Source organism: Pipistrellus hanaki (genome assembly GCF_964339955.1).
Source record: "Pipistrellus hanaki genome assembly, chromosome: 6".
Taxonomy (NCBI): Eukaryota; Metazoa; Chordata; class Mammalia; order Chiroptera; family Vespertilionidae; genus Pipistrellus; species Pipistrellus hanaki.
The window spans coordinates 6,462,170-6,485,813 of record NC_140508.1 but is presented as its reverse complement, the minus strand read 5'-3'; the positions used below and the strand labels follow the sequence as shown (position 1 = coordinate 6,485,813).

The following is a 23,644-nucleotide window of genomic DNA, read 5'->3' as shown; positions in this document are numbered from 1 at the left end:
GGGTGGGTTTCCTTCTGGCCATCCCCACCCGAAGGCTTTGGCCACACCCAGGACAGAAGCCTTCAGCCTCCGGGAGGGCCTGGCCTCGGGTGGCACTAGCACTCGCACTCGCTGCAGAGGGCTGTCCCTCCTCCTTGGGCTCGGCCCTGGCAGTGTGGCCTGGATCTGCAGTCACAGACTCTGCCACTGGAGACCCCAGCACACTGCCTGCGTGTCCCAGTCAGTGGCAGCCTTGGGCCCGGAAGCCTGTTCCACCTCCAGCCCGATGGGCCTCAGACCTTTGTGACCCCACCCAGACAGCCCTCAGGGCGGTGGAGACCCGTGACCGCCCTCCGGTGGTGGCCAAGCTGCACAGGCTGTGCCCCTGCCATGGTGTGGCAGGGCCAGGGCAGAGGTGGGGCAAGGGGTGGCAGCTGACACGTGCCAAGGAGAAAGGGGCCTGGTCAGGGAACGGGGCCCGAGGTGCAGCTGGTCCATCCCGGGAGCCCGGTGGGGCATTAGGACCAGCAGGGTCACAGGCGCGACAGGCTCGCCGCCAGCGGGAGCCCTCTTACCTGAGCTCGGCGCCTGTGGGCTCCAGGGGTGCTGTGAGAGACAGGAAGCACACGAGTCAGCATTAAACGGCACTTGGGGCGTGGCGGCCACTCTGTGGCCCCTCCTCCTGACCTGCTGGTGCGCCTTAGGTCCAGCCCGGGAAGGCTGCTGGCTTTGGAGGGGCAGGTGCCCACCTGACACTGGCTCCTGGCCCTGAGAGCCAGTGGGCACGTCTCCCTAACTGCGCCGAGAACGCCCGTGGAGCTGCGTCCGCCTGGCACCTCGCTCGCCCGGCGCTCCGCAGCGCCCACAGCCCCGAGGCCACCGGCAGCCTTAGACCAGGCCCCGGCCGGGGGGGTGGGGGGGGGGCAGGCGGGTGGCATCGCTGTGGCCGCTCTCCTGCGGGGAAGTGGCACCCACAGCCTCGGCCTGGCCTCGGACAGAGCCAGCTGTGGAGGCAGGACAGACGGGGAGGCGGCACTCACCTCGCAGGGCCTTGGATCTGGTGCGAGCACGCATCTCCTCGTTCTCTAAGCTCATCTGCAAGGAGAAGCAGCTGTCAGGGCAGGGAAGACGGTGCGGCCCGCCCGCTTTCCCGCCCCAGCTCTGCTGCTGAAGGCGGGACTGCGACACAGAATCCAAGGAATGGCTCCGCGGGAAAGACCTGGGACCTGGAGCAGCAGCCCCCCACCCGCCCCCCACCCCCGTCCCCTGTGCCTGCCCCACCCCAACCGCAGGTTCACAGCTGAGGAAGGCAGGGCCTGCTCCACCCCCCTCATGGGGTCAGGCTCAGGAATCAGGGCAGTTCACCGGCCCAGACCCACCCATGTGCCCGCGCCAGCTTCCTGCGGGAGCCGACACGAGGGCGTCCGTCATAGCAGGACCTAAAGGGCCGTCCAGGAAGCGCCCAGAGGTGGACGGCTCTGAGCTTCACAGTGTGCTCACCAGGAACGGCCTGAGGACAGGCGGCCTGCGCTCAGGGGCCGGCCCACGGGGCCCAGCACCCTGCATGTGTTCCCAGAGACGTCTCAGCACACCCTCCCCGGGGACCACAGCGGGGACCAGAGACATCTCTGTGCGCGTTCCAACAGCCACCCTGACAATGTGAAAAAACAGCTACAACTAACGCCAATGATCAACTTAGCCCAATCTGCCGAACACCTTCATTTCAACAATGATCGACAGGAAGGCTGTGAATGAGACGCTTGCTCTGCGTGTCTCCTGGCCTCAGAGCACCTCTGCACGAGCAGCCACTGCCGCGTGCCTGTGGCCCCCAGGCTGTGTGGCCTGCCCAGAGGCGGAGGCCGTGTCCAGGAGAGCCAGGCCGAAGTGTCAGCTCACCAGATCCACAGGCCCTGCCCGAAGCCACTTCTCCCAGGAGAGGCTGAGTGGCCCCTGCGAGGGGACGAGACAGTCCAGACCGGCGGTCGCCAGCCTTACGGACTCACAGACCCCCAGTGATCCGAGGACCACCGGTTGGCGGCCGCTGGTCTGGACCTCACTGGAGCCCATGGTGACGCCCCCCAGTGCCCAGCCCTCGTGGGGGACACTTCGTGGGGGGCACGCCCACACTGTCCTCCAGGGAGTCCCGGGGAGCCCCCGGGGCCACCGGTCCTCAGACGGAGACTTGGCCTATGTCACTCAGGACACATCTGGGCAGCAGGCGGCAACGAGGTAGGAGGTGGGCATTGGGCAGGAGCCTTGACATGCCGTGTGTCTCCAAGAGAGAGCGGCCTCTGCCGGGCCGCACCGTCTTCCCTGCCCTGACAGCTGCTTCTCCTTGCAGATGAGCTTAGAGAACGAGGAGATGCGTGCTCGCACCAGGGATCCAAGAAGGAAGCTCCCCCGAGCGGCACTAATATGTGGTGACGCACGTGGTTTGTTAAGGGGAAAGCCCAAAGCCCGCGGCTGTGCGGGGGCCGTGGGCCGGGGCTGCGTGCAGCTGCAGCAGCAGGAGCCGGGCTGCACTGCCCACGTGGCAGGCTCCCGCGGCCAGCGGCTCACGTGGGGTGAAAGGAGCAGGTGTCCAGGGCTTCGCTCCCCCCCGAGCCTTCAAACGCACTGCGGCTGCCAGGCAGGACACAGGGCACTGACGCTGACGCCTGGCTGCCGGGCCTGCTTGCAGCTGCACTGCAATCTACCGCTCTTTTTTGTGATGTTTCCAGGGAAGCTGGCAAGCACCCTGCCAGGCTAAGTGTGCCTGGGTCATCTGGATTCCTGCAGATAGATTATTTAAAGAGCAGAGAACAGAGAAGGTGGCAGGGTGGGTTGTGGGCCCCGCCTCAAACGGCAAGCCCTTTGCGGAGGTAACAGCTGTGGCCTCTGTATCGGGTGGTCCATCAGTGAGTTCTCCTTGGGGCGCGTGGCTTTGATTTTAAAAGGGAAAAAGCTGAATGACAGGAGGAAAGGTGGGTTGGCTCTTTACCGGGGACACGGCAGGCACAGCTGCTCTCTGAGCTTTTGGAAGTGGCCCTGGCTCCTTGGAAGCACCAGGCAGGGCAGAGGGACCCGGGGAGCTCCAGGGCTCCCATAGCACCTCCGGCTGAGGGCGCCGCTCCATCCCAGGAGGAGCCAGCACACCCAGCGGCCCCCGCTCTGCCAGGGCAAGGTCCCCGTTTTTCATTCATTTATTATTTAGAAACCCTCCAGTGTTCCAAGCACAAATCCATCAAGTTTCTGTTTTGGAACTACCCACAGATAACTAGACAGCCTCTCCCTGGCGGGGAGGCCCTTGACACAGTGGCGCCTGCTCAGCCTCCCTCCCGGCACAGGGCCCTCGGCCTCCCTCCCGGCACAGGGCCCTCGGCCTCCCTCCCGGCACAGGGCCCTCGGCCTCCCTCCCGGCACAGGGCCCTCGGCCTCCCTCCCGGCACAGGGCCCTCGGCCTCCCTCCCGGCACAGGGCCCTCGGCCTCCCTCCCGGCACAGGGCCCTCCGCCTCCCTCCCGGCACAAGGCCCTCCGCCTCCCTCCCGGCACAGGGCCCTCCGCACCGCCTGTGTCCGTAACTCCAGCTGGCTCTGCCGCCGGAGCTGCCCACTTCCCGTGCTCCTTAAACGGCTCTAAGCGCTCATCAATATTTCACGGGTTCTGCTTTCTAAAGGGAAACTGGGGGCGGAGGGTAATTTACAGATGCAGACGCACTGTGCTGCCACCTCTGCGAGCCAGAGAAAGTGGTCCCGTCCCGCGTCGCCTCAGGACCCACGACATCATGTGGCTCTCCCTGCTGCCCACTCGGCCCGCGCCAGAGACCAGCCCTCGTCCAGCCGTCTGGGCATTGCCGTGGCCCAAACTGGGTTCCCTGGGTTGAATATTTACAAACTGGGAACCAAACAAGCCCATGTGGCCAGCACCCTCCAATCCTCATCTGGACTCCGGGGCCACGGAGGTGAGCAAGGCGCTCAGGCCCAGCCAGTAGCAGAGGGATAGGGAAGGGCACTCTGTACCCAGGAGGGTCCAGCCCATGTGGCCACAGGCTTTGTGCATCTCCATTTTTGTCCCAGAGGCCAGGTCTGTCCACCCCCACGTTCAGGGACTCTAGGGTGGTCTCTGGAAGTGCCCTTCCCCCTTCCCTCAAGCCCCCAGTCCCGCCTCTCTCCCGCTCTTTCACTCCTTTCTTCACCATCTTCTCAAGCCTTCACACCTCCCTGCCCTTCTGCACAGACAGCTGAGGCCCAGCCCTAAGGACCCAGACCACCTGCCTGCCAGCCCGAGGGCCCTCCACTAGGGAGGGGGTCAGGGGAGACATTGCTCAGGGGCTGCTCAGACTTGGGACCTTGGTGGGGGGAGGCTCAGTGAGTCAATGAAAACCTGAGGACATGTAGGCTGCCTCAGGGAGGGAGGTGCTCAGAGCTGGGGAGCAAAGAGCACCCATAGGTGTCAGATCCTCTCAACAGTCAGCCCTTGCTCCCGCCCACTCTGCCCTCACAGCCCTCAGTTCCATCTGAGATAAGCTCCTTCATTCCTGTTTCCAGGTCACTGTGTCCTGCAGAGCAAGGTGGTGTGGCCTCGCTCTGCTCAGAGGCTATTGTGGACAGACGGACAGACAATGGGGAAGGCGGCCTCGGCCGGCAGGCTCCAGGGGCCTCAGGGAAGTTCACTGACCCTGGGATGCAGCAGAAGGCAAGTGAGTGTTTCGTTTTGTTTGGAATTCGCTCCAACAGCTGCAAAGCTTAGAACAATTTTTGAAGCCAAACGATCATATGCATTCTAGTGTCTCAGAACAGACCTGGAGGAACAGAGGGGTGCATCCACTGACTCCCAGACGGTGACACGGAGTGAGGGGGCAGAGGGACATACTGGAGGTGGCCAGGAACTGCCCATCACCTGTCTATAGGCTCCAAAGGATCCCCTTTCTCCAGGGGAGGGTGGGGTCTGGGTTGGTTCTGGCCTCAGTGAGGGCCGTGCTGTGGGAGCGAGCGCTGTGGCTGGCACCACACCCATCGGCAGCTCCACCTCAGGACCAAGGACAGCCTTCAGGTACGCCCTTGCCCCTCTCCCTGGGACCCTTCGGAGCTCTCCTGCCTGCACTCCTCCCAGCTTCTCTTTTCTCTGAGTGTGCACTGCGTGGACGGGCGGCCCCGAGCAGCCTCTGCTTCACAGATGGGCAGGCCCTGCACCTCCAGAGCCCTCGGCGCACACCCAGCTCCCCATCCTCTGATCTCTGAGCCTAGTCCCCTCACCCACACCCCTGCACCCTGGATGGCTGGTGTCACAGCTCGCCTGGTTCCCTGCGTGACAGCTCCGTCTCCCTTGGAGAGTCCCACTGCATGTTTGACATTCTCCTGACACTCCTCCCACTGTCCAACCTCCTGGCATCTGAAGACACCCGCCTCTGCTCCGGGTTGCAAAAAAAGACACCCATGGAGTATTAGTGAACACGTGTCTTGGGAAGGTTTCTCCTGACACCTCTAAGCATGGGGTCATGGCTCACTCCAACCCCAAGTTAAAGTGTATAGCGTTGTGGCTCCTTCCTACGGCGTCATTAGCTACATAATGACGACCTGAGAAAGCAGCCACGTCTGAGTCTCTCTCTTTAAAACTCCACCATAAATGGAATTTGTTCCATTTGAGGCCAGCCCAGAGGTAGAAATCAGGTACCTCCCTCCCTCATTAGGATCCCCAGGCAAGGTGGCAGGGAGAAAACCTGGCTGGGTGTCATGCAATCCACCTTCTCCATAGCATATCTCTAGTCATCCACTGAATAGCACTGTTTCATTCTTCAATGTCAAAAAGAGGTATAAGGATCTACAATCAATGCCTGCACCTTTTCTCCTTAGGTTGAAAGAGAGAGAGAGAGAGAGAGAGCCCTAGCTGGTTTGCCTCAGTGGATAAAGCGTTGGCCTGCAGACTGAAGTGTCCTGGGTTCAATTCCAGTCAAGGGCACATGCCTGGGTTGTGGGCACAATCCCCAGTAGGGGACGTGCAGGAGGCAGCTGATCAATAATTCTCTTTCATCATTGATGCTTCTGTCTCTTTCTCGCCTTTCCTCTCTAAAATCAATAAAAATATATATTTTTAAATAATAAATTAAATAAAATAAGCAAGTTCACACACACACACACGCACACACACACACACACACACACACACACACACACACACACCAGCCAACACTTCCCCTAAATGCACAACCACCTAATCTTGTCTAAGGGCTCCTGCCCCTCCCACCTGGGAGCTGTCCATACCCCTGGTGCTGAAGCTGGGTCAGACTGTGCACACCTCCCACAGAGGGCACCGCTGCCCTCCAGGCACGGAGCCGTTCCTTGCCTCACCCACTTCCTGCCTGAGGCCAGTCCTGCTTTGCCACTTGGTGCTCTGCTGTTCCAAGGCCAGCACGTCTGTGCCGGGGCCTCCTCAGCCCACAGTGCTGGAAACCGACCCTTTCACGGCACATTCTTGGATCAGATCAGCAATTCAGGCCCTACCTGCCGAGGCAGAGGGATAAGTCTCTCTTGGAGCAGCCGATGCTGCCAGAAAACCGAGCGTGGCCCACAGGCTAGTGCACGGCAAATCCCACACCATGAGCTCCTCAGGCCAGAGCCACAGTGGCAGCAGCTTCCTGCCAGCCCTCAACGCTACAACGCCCGCAGGGCACGTCCCCAGGCCCTCGGCCTCAGGTCAAGTCCAGGCGGGCCTCCTTCTACGGTGCCTCACTGACCCTGTGTCCCCACACGTGGAGGCCTGGGCACCCTGCAGGGGAAAGTCTGTCAGCGCCCTTTTCCCGCTGTGTTTGCTCACTGCATGTCTCTGTGTCATGCTTCGGCGGTTCGCACGACATTTCAAACTTTTCCACTGTTGATATATTTGTTATGGTGATCTATGACTAATGATTTTTATGTTATTATTGTAATTGTCTTATTTGGGCCATGCACCGTGCCTATATAAGACAGCAAACTTAATCAATAAATGTGTGCATTCTGACCAAAAAAAAAAAAAAGAAAAATGCGTATGACTCACTATCCTTTGATATCTGTTTTACTGTGGATGCCTGGTCCAGCAATGGCTCTGAGACTGTGTCACTTTCCTGGTCACGTGATCTCTGTTTAGCTGCTCAGGGCTGGGATGGGATGATGCAAGTAAGGCCATCACTGGGTGCAGATTTAAGGGGGAAACAAAAACTCAGTGGTCAAGATTAAACAATATTTTAATGCAGCACTTAACACATTGCAGTCAATGCAGGAAACCCATGATCAAAATTTAAATGAAGGCAGGGTTGGTGTCGTTGTCTTTTCTTTAGGCCTCGGGCTCCAGATGGCACCGGTCACCCACAGAAAGGCAGGTGTGGATGGAGGTCCGAGGACAAACCCATGGCAGAGCCCAGGCCAGTCACCAGATTGGAAAGAAGAGGTTGGGCTTTGACAGCAAACTACCAACTCCCTCGGAGGAGGCTGTCACCCAAACGCCGTAGCCCTGGCCGCCTACATTCTGGGCAGGCGCACCCTGTGGCCGGACCTCGGGTCATGGTTTGGAGCCTCGGCAGTGTCTGTGTCAGACAATGAGGCCAGCATCTGAGACCTGGGAAGGAGGCCCACCAAGCCTGCTTGCTGTCATCTGACCCTGGGACCTGCTTTACCTGGAGAACGTCATGGGAAGTTCTAGAATTAGAGGGTGGCGTGGCTGCCAGCACCTGGGAGGTCTTGGACGAGGGAGCAGTACCACGGAGGCACCTGAGCCTCTGTCACCCATCTGCTTCCACCTGGGAGACGGAAATCAGCAAGGACGCACACCTCACGAGTCCCGAGGGATTCTCAGCCTGCCCGGGCACCGAGGGGAGAATGGCAGCAGTGGCTGAGGACATCAGGGAGCCCGATGCAGTGGGGCCTCAGAACAGGGACCTGGCCCAAGGGAGGCTACTGTCACCTGTGGATTCGTTCTATTCGGCCACTCTTCTCCCTTTATTTAAAGTGTCCCTAGCCCCACCGGTCCTTCGCCTAATCTGCTGACGACTAGACACACGTCACCTGAGCCGCTCCCGGCCTGGAGGGAGCTCTGCCTGCCCAGACCCGGGGCGGGGCAGGCCCTCCCAGTGCCTCACCTCGCCGCGTCCGTCCAGTAGCCTCGAGGCCCTGTAGTTGCTGGCCTTGTCTCCGTGTGTCCACCTCTGGCTCAGCAGCTCACCCCGGAACTCATTTTCTGAGGGCCAGAGAAAGGAAACAATGAATGCGCTATACGTCTCGAGGACAGAAGCCGGGCAGCGCGGGTCACGTCTGCACAGCCGTCAACAGCCCCTGCCTCGGCCCTCGGGAAGACACGCCAGGCTCGTGGAGGAACATCACTGCTGGTGGGGACACCCTGCCCGCATCGGGGTCACAGGACACACTGGGGCTTCCAGGGGGGCTTCTGTCACCGAGGGACCCTGCTCCCGCGGCCTGGCCCCCGCTCCGGCACCTTTCCTCTGTGAGGCGCCCCGTTAGGTTTAACTCTTCACAGCAGCTCGGCTCAGCTGACGGACAAAGAGCGGCCTTGTGTGCCTGTTCCCTGCAGCACTCTGTTTCCATGACAACAGCTCTCCACACCGGCAGCAGCATTTCAAAGAAAGGCCATCAGTAACCAACAATAAAAACAGGAAATGAAGATGCCTGCGTTCTGCTCTCTGCTGCTCCCTGAAGGCAGCTTGGACTCTGCCGGAAGTGGTGGGGCCCACAGCTCTGACACCACTGCCCGCACGCTGGGCCGGCACCCCCACGTGGTCTGTCTAGTTCACGCTCCTGCCCCGGCACCCTGTGACTCCTTCCCACGGCATCCACGTGTCCGGAAATGCCTCCAGACCCTCGAAGGGCTCCTGTGACCTCCAGGAGCACGACACTGAGCGACTCAGACTGGTTGTCAAGGCAATGCCTAATGCAAGGTTTTCAAAGGACTGGTTTGGTACCTACCATGTGCCTGCCTCACTGAGCCAGGAGTCACCTGCAGGAGACCCCGAAGGAATGGGCTGTGACTCCTGGCTCCCAGGTCCTCACCAGTGCACCCAAAATGGGGACAGGCCCACCGGGGCCTTTCAGATTTCGAAACCCACCGCACCTGTGTGGGAGCCACACAGGCCCTGAATGAACAGGCGGGGGCTGCAAAGTGGGTGCAGACAGACTCACACCTGGCAGAGATGAAGGACACGCGGTGAGTCAGCCAGTCATGGGACGTGTCTGATACCTGAGGGCAGAGGTGAGAGGGCACAGGGTTCGTTCTCCACACACACCTCCCGGTCAGGAGACCCACAGCCACCTGTGCTGGCTGCGGGCCAGGCTCCAGGGGCAGTTCTTGTCTCCATGACAATGTAAATGTGTGAGGTGACTGGGGCGTGTCATGGCAGCTGGAGGGACAGCAGAAGAGCCCGAGTAAGGTCTGTGCTGCAGGCAGGACTGTTTCCCCTCTTGGCACCCAGCAGGGGCCTAGGTGTGCCCCACCCCTGTGCGACCCCTCGAGGTCCCTCCTGCTTCCCAGAGGAGCCCAGCCAGTGAGCAGAGCAAATCTCGGAAGGAGCTCTGTTTTTCTGTTTGATGGGAGACAGCCAGCTCACAGGTCTTCCCACACCCCCACACCTGCAAGGGAAAGCACAGGGTAGAGAGCGTCTGGACACAGGAGTGGGGCGGCACCTCAGCAACCTGGAGCTCACGGCCCTGGGGCTCGGCGTCAAACCGGGCACAGCCCCGGGACCAGACCCTCATCACGAACCAGTTCTCCCCCGATGTGAGTCCTTCCTCTTCCTGGGAAGATTTTGGCAGCAAACTATGGTCACTGCTGGGAGACAGCACTCCTCCTGGGCTAGGACCCCAGGACCTGCCCGTGGCCCGGCCACCTCGCAGACCGGACAGAGCCCCCACCCGCCCAACTCGGAGTCCTCAGGCTGGAGGGTGGCCCTGCGGGGCCCCAGCAGGACGTGCCTTGCAAGGGTCACCTGCTCTGGACACATGGGGCAGAGGGGCAGAGGGGCAGAGCTGCTTCCACCCCTGTCCTGCAGTCCCCTGCCCCATCCACCACGAGGGGGAGGGAGGTCTGGGGATTGACAGCTCGTGTGGAAATGCCCTCCCGGGGTCAGTGCACAGGGGACACGTGAGGATGGCACAGCCTGTTACGGGGAATCTGAAGGGAAGAGCAGGCTGTCCTCGGGACGAGCAGCCTGTGAGCTCTTAAGTGTCTAATCAGCTCATTCGAATCTCTGCCCATGGACTCAAACAGCAATCAGGCCGCTTGGGGGCAGGTGGTGAGGAGGAGGCGCTGGCCTTGACCCCTCTGGGACCGGGTACCACGTGCCCTGTCTGTTCACACTGCCCAGGTCTGTCCCCACAGAGGCCCCAAACTCACTTCTACCACGAGACTCTGGCTGGCAGACAAGCTCAGAGCAGCAACCAGGATCTGCTGCCAGAGTGGTGGGTCTGTGAGCAGGGCACTTCCTGCCCAAGCCCAGCAGCCCTCTCCTGATGGCAGCCACTGCCCAGCTCAGCAGCCCCGGGGCCAGCCCGCCAGGCCCAGGACAGTTTCTGACAAACAGCAGCACAGCCCGGGCCCCGAGCATGAGAGTCGGTCTCCGGTCTCCGGAGGCCTCAGCCCAGCCCTCCTTGGTCCCCCTGTGTTCCCAACATCCTGGACGAGCCAACCTCTCCACGCGGGCCTGATGCCCCCTCCTTCCCAATATCGAATAAAGGGTCCCAGGGGCACCTCCCGGGCTTCTCAACTGGACCCTTCCTGGGGCTTTTCAATTCTTCAACCAACTTGAGGCTAAAATGACCATCCCTGTGGGCTCCACGGCCAGCAGCCTCCCCCCGCATCACAACCACATTTCTTAAGGGACCACACTGCTCCTCACTCCCCACCGCAGCAACCTCCACCCACAGCCTTCCACCAGAGCTCGATCCCTGAGGGTCACCAGTCACAGCCACGTCACTTCCCCATGGTGCACCCCTGACTCCGAGCCTCTCCCCAGCTGCCTGCACGTCCTTCTGGCCACTGGCCGTCCCATCGACCCCTCTTCTGACTCTGGTCCCTGCTCTTAGCATCTGCTCTTCACAGGGCTGAGCTTTCCTCTCCCCCCTCCTCAACCAGGGCACCAGCATTGCTTGGGCCCAGATCCTGCCACAGTTACATCCTGAGTCTCCCCACAATCCGGCGACTTCTGTTTCTCCAGGCTGCTTTGTTCAAGAAAATTGACGGATTCTAAAATGTACATGGAAATTCAAGGAGCACAGGATTGTCAGCAATAAAGCTGGTCACTCTCACATCACACGCAAAAGGTAACTCACGGAGGATCACAGCTCTGAATGCAAGAGCTAAAGTCTTAGAAAGCACAGGGCACGCCTTCCTGACTGACTTAGATATGACACCAATAGGACAAGTAGTAAAATGAAAAAGTGGATAAATTAGACTGCATGAAAATTTAAAACTTTTGCACATCAAACACCAACAATAAGATGAAAAGACAACCCATAAACTGGGTTGCAAATCATATATCTGATAAGGGACTGGTAATCAGAACACTTAAAGAAAGCTTACAATGCCATAATCAATAGACCATCCAGTTTAAATAGACACTTGTCCAAAGACAACATATGAATGCCAATATACACATGAAAAGAAGCTCAGCATCTAGTCGTTAGGAAAATGCCACTTAAAACCACAAACTCACTAAAGTGGCTATAATTCTCTTAAAACTCACACGATAACAAGTGTTGGAGAGAATCCGTAGAAGCTGGAACACAGACGGGAATGAAAAGGGCACAGCCCGGCCAGCGCGTCTCAGAGGTGGAGCAATGTCCCGCGCACCAAGAAGTCACAGTTGGATTCTCCGCCAAAGCACATGCTCAGGTGGCAGGCTCAGTCCCACTAAGGGGCGTGCAGAAGGCAGATGGATGGTTCTCTCTTATCAGTGTTTCTCTCTAGCACTCTCCCTTCCTCTCTCTCTAAAAAATCAATAAAAACATATTTTAAAATTAAATTTTAAAAATTAGGGTGTATCATTTTTAAAAAGGTTTTTTTTAAGACAACTTTAAAAATATATATCAAACCCTAGCCAGTTTGGCTCAGTGAATAGAGCATTGGCCTGTGGACTGGAAGGTCTCAGGTTCTATTCCAGTCAAGGGTATGTACCTTGGTTGCGGGCACATCCCAGTGGGGGGTGTGCAGGAGGCAGCAGATCAATGCTTCTCTCTCATTGATGTTTCTAACTCTCTATCCCTCTCCCTTCCTCTCTGTAAAATTTCAATAAAATATATTTTTAAATTGTATATATATATATATATATATATATATATATATATATATATATATATATCAAGCATAGAGTCACTATATGACCCAGCAATTCCAACCCTAGGTAAAGACCCAAGAGAAATGCAAACATATGTCCACACAGAGCCTTGGACACATTGATTCTTTACATCGTTATTCAGACCAGCAGAAAAGCAGCAACAGCTCAAACACCCGCCAACTGCTGAATGGATGAAACGAAATACCACAGCCTCACCTCACTGGTTAGCGTGTCGTTCAACACACCGAGGTGTGGCTGCCAGGGCACGTGCGATGAGCACATAAACAAGTGGAGCAGCAAATCGATGTCTCTCTCCTTCCTGCATCTCTAAAAGCCATCCGTCAGTCATTTTTCTAAGATGCCACTGAGCTGTGCCTGGCGATGAGGAGGAATGCAGTGCTGCTAGTGGCAGGGTGTGTGAGCCTCAGGCTGAGCGGGGACACCAGCACGGCCATCCAGACACGGGTACCCCGAAGAAGTGCCGGGCTCGGCCCGTGGAGAGGACCTCGGTGGCACGGCTTTCCCTCCAGAGGATGCGATACGATGGGCGAGGCTCTGGGTTTGCCGAGACCATGAAGCACTCACTGCGGGGGGGTGGGCAGAGGGCCCAGGCCGCGCCAGTGGCTCCCGCCGTGGTCAGGGACAATTTGTGAGTCAACTTAATGAGCCTAACCCGCTGGGTAAAACCAGTCCTGTCTACTCAGAGATCAATAAAATGAATAAATTGGCGGTTAAGTGAGGAACGAGGCATCTGCATAGTTTCAAAGCACCTTACTGCCAAATACTTATCAGGTGCAAAGAAAGAGACTGTCCCTGCATCAGGAGCTGTAGGACAGCACCATCTGACCAGAGTAGAGGCATCGGGCCAGGGCACAGGGCCCCATGCCTGGGGTCCAGTCTGGGGGACAGCCAAGAAGTTCTACCACAAGCTGACTAGCACTCTTCAGGAGGGTGAAGGTCACTGGAAGGTTAACGTGGTGGTTCATGGGGGCTACAGAGCACCTCGGATTGTGGATAAGGAAAATAGAATTTATCCAAGGAAAGGGCTGGGCTGGGATGCCCACAGGGAAGGGCTGCACAGCCCCGAGCCAAGGGCGCACGGGTGAGGCTGGCCGCCCAGGAGCTGGCGCTCCACCTCCTGTGCAGCCGCAGGCAGGAGCCCTGTGGTCAGAGGGTGGGCCGAGCCGGCAGGCTGGGGATCAGATGGGCGCAGGTGTGTGACTGGGTGCCCCCAGGACAGGCGCCTTCCTTATGCTCCAGCACCGGTTCCAGCAAGTCCCTCCCTGCCTGTGCCCTCCTGAGGGGAGAGCGGACAGTCCCCCGGCCTGTGTCCTCCTGAGGGGAGCACAGACATTCCCCCGGCCTGTGTCCTCCTGAGGGGAGAGCGGACAGTCCCCCGGCCTGTGTCCTCCTGAGGGGAGCACGGACAGTCCCCCGGCCTGTGCCCTCCTGAGGGGAGCACGGACAGTCCCCCGGCCTGTGCCCTCCTGAGGGGAGCACGGACAGTCCCCCAGCCTGTGCCCTCCTGAGGGGAGCGGACAGTCCCCCGGCCTGTGTCCTCCTGAGGGAGCACGGACAGTCCCCCGGCCTGTGTCCTCCTGAGGGGGAGCACGGACAGTCCCCCGGCCTGTGCCCTCCTGAGGGGAGCGGACAGTCCCCCGGCCTGTGTCCTCCTGAGGGGGAGCACGGACAGTCCCCTGGCCTGTGCCCTCCTGAGGGGAGCACGGACAGTCCCCCGGCCTGTGCCCTCCTGAGGGGGAGCACGGACAGTCCCCCGGCCTGTGCCCTCCTGAGGGGAGCACGGACAGTCCCCCGGCCTGTGCCCTCCTGAGGGGAGCATGGACAGTCCCCCGGCCTGTGCCCTCCTGAGGGGAGCACGGACAGTCCCCCGGCCTGTGCCCTCCTGAGGGGAGCGGACAGTCCCCCGGCCTGTGTCCTCCTGAGGGGGAGCACGGACAGTCCCCCGGCCTGTGCCCTCCTGAGGGGAGCACGGACAGTCCCCCGGCCTGTGCCCTCCTGAGGGGAGCGGACAGTCCCCCGGCCTGTGTCCTCCTGAGGGGGAGCACGGACAGTCCCCCGGCCTGTGCCCTCCTGAGGGGAGCACGGACAGTCCCCCGGCCTGTGCCCTCCTGAGGGGAGCACGGACAGTCCCCCGGCCTGTGCCCTCCTGAGGGGGGGCGTGGACAAGGCCTCCTGGTCCCAGTCTCCTGTGGCGGGAAGCTAACCCAGGGCCCTGCAGTCCTAACATTTCCTCTTCTCTCTGTTAGAAATTATTCTTATGGAATCGGGGTGAAGGTCTCTATCTTCTGGAACCACCTCCTGCTGACTGGGGGTGTAGAGCTGTCCCTGACCCGTGCTCGCATGTTGGGGACCTGGAGAGTGGTAGGGTGTCCTATAGGCCATGGCCGGGGCTGGCTGTGTGTCTGGAATAGTTTGCACACGGTTTTGGAGCAAGGGAAGGAGGACACGGCGATGCGAGGTCTGAGAGAAGGAGGAGACTCACTGAGGCGAGTGGACCCAAAATAGATAGAACCACATCCCATTAGGGCACCAGGGAGAGAGGGATTGCCCAATATCTTGGTTTTGTCAATTATATGTGTGTAACCATTCTGCCTCTTCATAGACTCTGTTAGTTCCAACGACACCGGAAGTGTTGATGGAGGGACAGCAGTCTGTGATCCCTCCCTGCTCTTTGAGGGTTACAGGTTGTCAAGGACTCATCGGCTAGGGAGCCCAGGGGCCTGGGAAGTCGGCTAAGGGATCCGCAGGGCACAGAGACGTTCCTCCTGTTGGGTTGGTGAGTTCTGTCAGAGTGTGTTCATGGCAGGTGAGCCCTCCCCATGGAGCTACAGCTGAGACTGTGCAATGGCCCTGCCAGGACTGGGCGAAGGCCCTTTTTGTCCTGCATGGGCTGTGCTTTGGTTGGGTTGCCCTGAGGATAGTGATGCTGCTGGTGCGATGGCCCCAGGGTTGGGAGTGAGCGACAGCCTCGGGGGTTCTGCAGGAAGGGTGAGGAAGTTGTTGGGGTTCTGATGGACAAAGGAGTCCTAGGGGAGCTGGTAGGAGAGAAGGGTTAGAGGAGTTATACTTGTTGAGAAGATGGCAGTTGGGTAGAAAAAGACAGTTGCGGATAAACTGAGCTTGGAGGTATTGTGTGGCTTCCGTGCTGGGTCTTTGAAAATGGGGGCACTGTGGTTTGTAGCTTTCCAGCCGCCAGCTGCTGTGCTGAGCAGGGTTTGTGTCAGCTGTTCCTGAAGTAATGGCAGAGCGGCTTGTATTTGGAGTGCAATTGTTGTCCTAGTTTGGCTTCCAGACAGGCTCAGGGGTGAGCCACTGCCCACTGCTCCCCTGGTGGCAAGTCTCATGGGTCCCTTAGAGGTTGGGGCTTTGTGCCTGTGAGGGGTGGGGGGGTGGAAATGGAAGGGGTGCTCCTTGAAGGGAGCAGACACACAGGATCCTTGTCCTGAGTGTATTTCTCTCTCTTGCAGGTGGGGATCTGAGGGGCGGTCTCAGGGGAGGGCTTATAGAATGTCCATCAGCTTCCAGGTGAGGGGAGCGCTTTCAGGGTCATGGTCTCTGCTGACTGGTCGGTGCCAGGGCTAGGGGCCGTGATGCAGGGCAGCTCACGGGTCTGGTTTTGCTGACTTATGGGCCTGGAGCTGAAATACAGCTGAGGCCTTGGTGTTATCTTTAGAGGAAAAGATCAGGGTCCTAAACCCTGATATGAAAGATCAGGGTCCAAACTGTGTGTCCAGTGACGTGCCAGGAGGGGACCCCTGGGGACAGGTCCTTGTTCTCCCAGTTTTGCTCCTTGCTAGGCACCACGGCTTTCTGCCCTGCAAGTGTCTGTCCCAGGCCATCGCCCTAGCTCTGCTCATGTGTAACAGTCCAGACTGATGCAGACCAGTGAGATCAGCCACCAGAAGCTGCGGCCGAGCCCCCGTGAGCCGCCTGCGCAGGGTGTTCTGAGGGACGGCATCGCGGGGCAAACGTGCCCTCCTGGGGGTCGGGAAAAGCAGCTCTCCCCCACATTGGGAATGTTCCTGTGAGTCTGAGGCTGCTTCAAATTATTTTGAAAAATAACAGGACATGAGGAGGAGATTTCAGTGACGGACAGACAGTAGGGGTCTGTGAGGAGAGGTGCAGGGGCCGGCACCCTCAGGCGCAGGTGTGTGGCCTCTCAGCCTCAGGACTGTCCCTGGAGCCCAGGAGGCTGGCTCCAACCTGCCTGCTTGGCCTAATCTGGGAAACGCTATTCTGCACAGCCTCCTGGGTGGTGCTGCCCTCAGGAGTCTGACGGCACAACATGAAAAAGGAAGTGGCATTGGTGCCCTGGACACATGGGCCCAGGCAGAGGGACCCTGCATTTGCCTCCTCCCACTCCAACCCCTACCCCTCCACCCCCCAACCTGCAGCCCTTGCCTCTCAGACAGGGCGCCACCGCTCCGCCTCCGGGTCCCTCGGGGCTCCACACCGGGGTTCACAGCGCGGGGTCCTGGGCAGCGCCAGCATCCCACCCAGGCGCCAGCCTTCGGCAGGAAACACAAGCAGGGCCCAGAGGTGAATGAGGCAAGTTTTTCTCTTTCTTTCCTTTTTTCTTAAGCTGGGACTCGAGAATAAAATGAAGAGTTGCTGAGTAGAGCAAAGGCAGACCTGCTTTTGCTGAGTTAGGTGGAAAGGGGGCGGGGAGAGCATCCCTTCGCTCTGCGAGGTCCTATCCTTATTTTGCTTCTAAATCAGCCTCCCTGGAACTTTCTCGATTCAATAAAAGCCACATGCAAGCCTGTCCCTTAATCGCAGCAGCAGCAGCTCTCTGCTGAGAAAATAATACAGACGTAACTTCCAGCCTCACACTTTTCCATTTATATGCAAATAGTGACCTTTCACCCAGGCTGTCTCAAAGAAGTGGTTCCTTAAAAATGCAAATAGCACGATGCTGTCAGTTACTGCGGCTGAGTCTTTGTTACGTTATTATTATTATTTCTTTTAAACCTCACCAAGGCTGTAAAAACAACAGTGAAGTGCCCGGCAGTAATAATGACTTTCTAAACAAATCACAGGCTGCTCTCCAGGCATCTGCCAGGAGCCTGCCATGGGGAGGGGGTCCCAGGTGGTGGGCGGAGCTGGCCAGCCCTGAGGCCGGCGGCCGTCCTGGGAGAGGCCAAGGAGCAGAGCTGCCCCGGCCCAGCCGGGTCCCAGCCAGGAGCTCCGCGCGGCTGCCACGGGCTCCACCGGGAACCGTCTGCCCGTGTGGACTTCCACTCTGACCCCAATCCCAGCTACATTGGGCTGATGGCCCCCCCCACGCTCTCGGAAGCTCCTCCAGAAAGGGGGGGGGGGGTGACAGGAATAAGAACGCTGGAAGAACAGGCTAGGAGAACTGGGGGAGCCAAGGGAAGTGGCAGAAGGCATTGGGGTGGGGACTCCCCGCGATTCCCTCGACCCACCCCACTAGCCAAGCAGGAGCTGGGAAGACGTGTACTTGTACGCTGCATCGCCCCCAGAGCTCAGGGCCCCATCAGTGCCACCCATCCATCCTCTCTGTCTGTGGCTGCTGCTCCTTAAGCTCAGAGCTTGGGCGCTTGGGCCACCCCGAGCTTAGGAAAGGAGGGTGTGGCCAGCCAGGCTAAACCGACCTCAGAAACCTCAAGCAGGTCAGGCTGCCTGTCTCAATCCTGGGGACCCAGAGGAGAAGGCAGCATGGTGGCCTGGCATGGCACAGCCTCACCCTCGGGGGGACCCGGAGAGCTGGCTCAGGGCCCTCCTCACCGGTCTCTGTCGACTCCAGAGGACACATGGCCCCATTTCCCTTCTCCACCCCCAGGGCCTGTCAGGGAGACCAGGGCCAGCTCCAGGGCTCAGTGGCCCCACATGGCGGCTGCCGACCAGCCTCCCAGCAATGCCAGGGAACTCTGCCGCTGTCCGGTCAGTCCAGGGTGGCCCCGGAGGGACCCTGGCAGGAGGGGCGGGCAGGGCCAGAGGGTGCACCCTGTAGCACAGGAAGAGTTGGGAGTCCAGCTCCCCTAACAGCCTGCGGGGGCCAGACCTGCAGCAGCAGGTTCTGAACCAGAAGCCGAGGGTCGAGCCTGCAGCTGGATAGGCCAGGGCCCAGAGCCAGCAGCCTGTGAGGGCCACGCCCAGCCCGCCCCTCGCTCCTGGCGCTCTGAGGAAGCAGGGCCCGGCGGCGGCCTCCCTGGCTTCCCTGGCAGATCGATGGCTTTTCCAGGCAGAGGCCGCGCACTCACAGCTCTCACCAGCTGTGAGACCCAGGGTGCTCGAGAGGGGAGGAGCCACACCGCAAACCTGCTCTAGGCCTCAGCACACCGCCACTGCGAGGGCGGGGATGAAATGAGGTCACACAGAAAGCTGAACACGCCGAAATCAGGCCGTACGCAGGAGCAGCCGGAGGCGGTTCCGCAGGCGGATGGCACACTCACAGGCCGCGGTAGAACCAACCTCGGGAAGGAGCAGAGTGGAGGGAACTTCCAAACCGAAACTCCTCGCAGGGCGTGTCAGCAGCTTTTCTTCTGACTCCATCTCCTCCCCGCCTGTAGCCACCCTGGAGAAGCAGCCCTGGGGCGGCCGGCCCAGGCCCGTCCCCGGGAACCTGGGCAGCTGCCCCGCCGCGGCCGGGGCGGGCCTGGGCCTGCAGCTCAGAAGGAGCGGGACATGTGCGAGGGTCTGTGTCCTACGGAGCCGCCGAGACCGCAGGTCAAGGACGAGACACTGAGCGCACAGAGAAGCTGCAGAGGCCCTCCCCCCAGCCCAGGGCCTCGGAGGAGAAGGAAATCAGCTGCAGGGAGAGGGAGGAAGCGCCACTGGGAGGCAGGTAGGGACCTTCACTTGGGGCCGGAGACCAAGGTTGGAGGAAGCCGGACACAGCACGATCTCCCAGGAGGGCTGTGCGGGAAGGCAGCTGAGCACACCGGCAGAGCACTGCCTGACCCGCCCGCCGCACCGCCAGCACCGCAGGAGCCCGCCGTCCTCGGGAAAGGGCCGAAGCCAGCTGCGCTCAGGGCTAGCAGATCCTGCAGGTGCAGAGGCGGAGGGCTGCCACACGTCAGCTCAGTAAGGCGACAGGGGTGCGGAGCGTCAGGCCCTCAGGCTGCGGGTCTGGCGCACTGTGACCGGAGCCTCCCCAAGCCTCGGCGGACGCGGGTTTACCGTCTGGAAGCCCAAGGGCCCCCGTGGGCCTGGTCAAGCAGGAATCTGCCCAAAAGGGAGCGTCTGAGCCACCACAGCAGAGAGAATGTGGGAGGGCAACCCTGGGTCTGATGAGAACCGGGGGGGGGGGGGCCTCAGGCTGCTCGGCTAATGTGCAGCTTTTAGGCAACAAAATGGGAAAAAAGGAGAGGCCCCAGATGGCTTCTGCCAGAGCCTCCAGACCGCCGTCCAACACGATCAAGGTGTGAAGCCAGGCGTGAGTGTGGTGGGAGCCCGCGGCGGGGCCTCAGCAGCGTGGGCCATATGGCGTGTGTGCCTACATCTAGGTCACCGCCACCACCACCGAGCAGCGCAGAATGCCAGTCCTCCAGGCCCTGTCACTGCCGCCCCCTCAGCGCAGGGCCCCAAACCCACCGGCAGCCGGGCCAGCGGCCCCTGCAGTTACCAGAACTCCCTGAAGGTGGGGCTGCAGAGGCAGCGCTCGGGTGACAGGAGGGGCCTGAGACCAGTTGCCCTCTAACTCCCCCGCCCCCCCACACACACACACACACACACACACGCCTCCCGTGGCTGCCTCTCCCTCGGACGGCTGCTGGTCCTGACAGGGCCTGCTCACAGCCACTCCGAGTGACTAAAACAACATTGCACCTTTGTGGGTAAATTTAAAAACGGAAACGGGTGAAGCGAAGGGTAAAGCCAGTCCTGGCACAGGAAAAGCACGGGGCTCCTGCCGGTGAGCGCAGCTCCGCGTCCTCTGACAAGCCCCGCGGAGCCGAGAGCAGAGCATTTCCCGTGGAAAACGTTCCTCTCACTCTGTTCTGAGTGTGTGAAGCGGCGTTTGGAGAAGAGGAACCCAGCACTCGTGAAACAGACCGTCCTCTGAAGGCCGTGAGACCCGGCGGCAGCATCCGGCTGGCTGCCCGGAGGTCTCCGGAGAACGGCCTGGGGCTGAGCAGCAGAAGGCCGGGGCTGCTGCCCTCACCCCTCCGGGAATGGCATTTGGGGGCTGACTAACCTCCTACCGATGCCAGCTCCCAAAGACCATTTTTCTGTAAACTCTCACCACAAAATTCCCGTGAAAGTGGGCGCTCAGCTGCTCCGTCGTTGCTGAGGGGTTCACAGGAAAGCCCGGGAGGCTGTCGCCGGCTGGAACCCGAGCGAGGCCCTTTCCGCAGCTAAGCCGACAACAAGGGGCCCTGGCTGGGCCTCCGGGGCCGGGCAGGCACAGTGCTGGTCTTCCCAGCAAGCCTGTGTGACTGACTGCATCCCCCTGGGTGCCCAGCGCCCTGCGGGCCCGACCTGGTGACAGCGGCACCCGCCTCCTGTCACTCCGTGGCTCCGGCCACGTGCTGAGAGGCAGTCACCCAGGTGGTGCTCAGCTTTCGCCATGCGCTCGGCACGCCCAGCCCCTCCCGGAGGGGCCCGGCCCCACCAGCGTGCCCACTGCCATGAGGGCCGCCACAGGAGGCCCAGGAGACCTCACTGGCACTCTGCACAGTGTCCGTCTGCAGACGCTCGGTCCTGCTGTGTGCCCAGGGCTGGGCCATGCAAAGCAGCACTCCTAATGGTATGGCCGTGGCCAGCCATGGACCCCATCCGGAGGGAGGTCAGCTTAGCTGTGCTGCCTACACACTCCAGCCCCCCGTGCCCCCCTCACCCCCCCACCCCCCCACCCAGCCCTCACACTCAGACTCACCAGGTCCTAGTCAGCATCTTGGGTAACTCCAGGCCAAAAGAGGGCAGTAGGAAAAGGAGGGGCCATGCTCTGGGTAGCGCCAGGGAGAGTGCCCAGAGCAGCAGGCCCAGGTCCAGCCAGAACCAGCGTCTTATGAGCCAGGGGCCAGCATGCTCGGCAGGCCCGTCTGACATCCCTGAGCACCAACAGGGTTTTTCGGTAAAAAATAATAAAAAATAAAATAAAAATAAAAAAACTGGGACAGAGCAAACTTTCAGCCCCAAAGGCTCTGCACCCACATAGGGGCACCTCCATCCAGGCTCTCTGCCAGCACCTCCCAAGAAAGTATACTGTCTCAGGTACTGCCTCTAGACCAGGGCGATTCTGAGGGTCCCACAGGCCCCGGGCCAGAAGCGCCCTCCTGAGGCCCACACTGGGCCCTGCGGACCGAGGGAACTCGGCCCAGGTGGTTCCGAACGGGAAGGCCTGTTCCCGGCTGGTGGACCGGGAGGGCCAGTGCTGCGCAGGGGCCCGTCTCCGGCGCCAAGGGCCCGGGGCTCCTGCACCGCCTGCTCTGCGCCGAGAACCACTCTGGGGAGCTGGCAGGTCCTGTCCGGCGGGGGACACCCTCCCTGCTGCGTCACAAACTCCAATCCCTGCTCTGCACTCCTTTGTTTACCATGAAGTAACAGGTCACACGAGGGAGGGGATCGTCTCAGCCCAGGACCGATGGGGGGGGCCCCAGAGGCAAGGGCCAGAGTAAGCCCCTGTCACCCCTCCCGGGATCTGCCCAACACCCGCCTGCCTTTTGTCCACTCAGCCACAGAGGCCTTCACAGGTTCTCTGACTTCTTTTTTAACCCCTACGGCAACACCTCCCTCCGCCCTCCCCCTCTCCCGGAGGAATAACCATAATAGCTGCTGTCATCAGCACCGGACGGGGACAGTCTGCTGGCCGAGACCCAGCCCTCCTCCAGCTCCAGAGCCACCTCCCGGTGTTTTGTTTCAGGAATTAAACAAACTTGACCGGCCAGGGGTGTCCACTGGTGCCATGGACGCACAGACAAGGACAGCCGTGGGACCGGGAGAGGAGGCAGGCTCCCGCGTGCGGGCCCACACACAGGGCCCGGCTCACCTACTGTCCCCGATCACAAAGAAGGAAGTGATCCGGGGGCAGAACAGAGTCCGACCCTGACGTGTCACCACAGACAAGGCACCACGTCGCTCAGTGCTCACACCAGCTGCCGGCCGGCCAGCGTTCCGGTTTTAAATGCACGAGCCCCGTCACACCCATACACGCTCCGTGGCCCCCAGGACCCTGTCACATCTCGAGAAGGGACCGAGGAGCGGCTACTCAGTCCTGCACGTCTCCCCACAGACATGCACCTGGGCGTCGCTCCCTAACTTTAGAGATACGTGACACGCAAAGACAAACGCTCACATGACCGCCTCCACTCCGCGTCTTGGGGGGGAGGGGGCCCATGAAGCGCAGACTCTGAGTCCCGGTCCCAGGGAGATCTGCTGCTGACGGGCAGCGTCCTCTCTGCCACAGCACTCCCCGGCTGCAGGCGCCCCCGCTCCTCACCCAGAGTTTCTCGCCTCGCTACCAGGTACCCAGTGTCTTTTCCGGCAGACGCACAGCGTCCGCTGGACTCAGAGGCCAGGCGCGGGAGCAAGCAGGGAGGGCCCGGGAGGGGAGGGACCCAGCCCCGGCAGACCCCGGAGAGGAGAGCGCCTGGGCCCGACCTGCTCCCCCTGCCGAGAAAGCCTCCATCCGGCAATTAGCGGCTCGCACACCCGGCCCTGTCCCCGGTCCTCCGTCCTCCGAGGGGGAGCCGAGCACCCGGGATCTGCCTTTGTCCAAGAAAGAACGTAACATTGACTTACCTTTCCCCACAGCTATTGTCTGTCCTCTTTCAAAATGACATCACGGAAAGCAATCATGAAATTTACATGGGGGGTGCAGGGTGGACGGGAGGAGGGGCGGGCAGCTGCCTGCCAGGCATCACATGTGGGGAAGCCCGTGTGCGGGTTTCAATTAAATGTCTTCTCCCCTCAGTGTGCGGGCTCCGCAGCCAGCGAAAGGCAGCGTCTCATTTACTTAATGACCGCTCTCATTAGCAGCGGTGGCACGGCTGGCAGAGAGGCTCCTTTGTAAATACGCTACCCATGAACCCTTGGGGCTCAATATATCTGTTTACTCTCCGAGGTGAAATAAATTTACAGTATAGCATCAGCAAGATGGATCTGCTGACCTGGGAACTGAGAGGGGCTCGGCTGGCAGAGCCCCGGCTCCTGCTCCGAGCCACCTCTAGCACAAGGTACCTGCCTTTGCCCACACTGGTTTATAATTAATATGTGGCATGATTGGATTTTTTTATGCAGAATCCACAAAAGGGCAGAAAGCATCACAACTGCCACGCTCACCCCCCTCTGCTTTCTCCGCCAGTGGTTCAGTCCAATAATTCCTAATAGCAGCAACCGGAGTGACAGATGCCCTGGGTTAGCACGGCTGCAGAGAGAGTACTTTACAA

General features: G+C 60.2%; 1 protein-coding gene across 1 annotated transcript in view; it reads right to left on the bottom strand.

The window, feature by feature from the left end:
• The window catches only part of MYT1 (myelin transcription factor 1), a 50,912-nt gene extending 27,875 nt beyond the window's left edge, over positions 1-23,037 (bottom strand). The window contains exons 1-4 of the mRNA XM_084887279.1: positions 22,998-23,037; positions 8,070-8,167; positions 1,020-1,074; positions 555-585 (exon numbers count right to left, since the gene is read on the bottom strand). Coding sequence (XP_084743405.1) covers positions 555-585; positions 1,020-1,074 — 86 coding nt within the window. The 5' untranslated portion in view covers positions 8,070-8,167; positions 22,998-23,037. The remainder of the gene's footprint in view (positions 1-554; positions 586-1,019; positions 1,075-8,069; positions 8,168-22,997) is intronic.
• Positions 23,038-23,644: the final 607 nt, after the last annotated feature.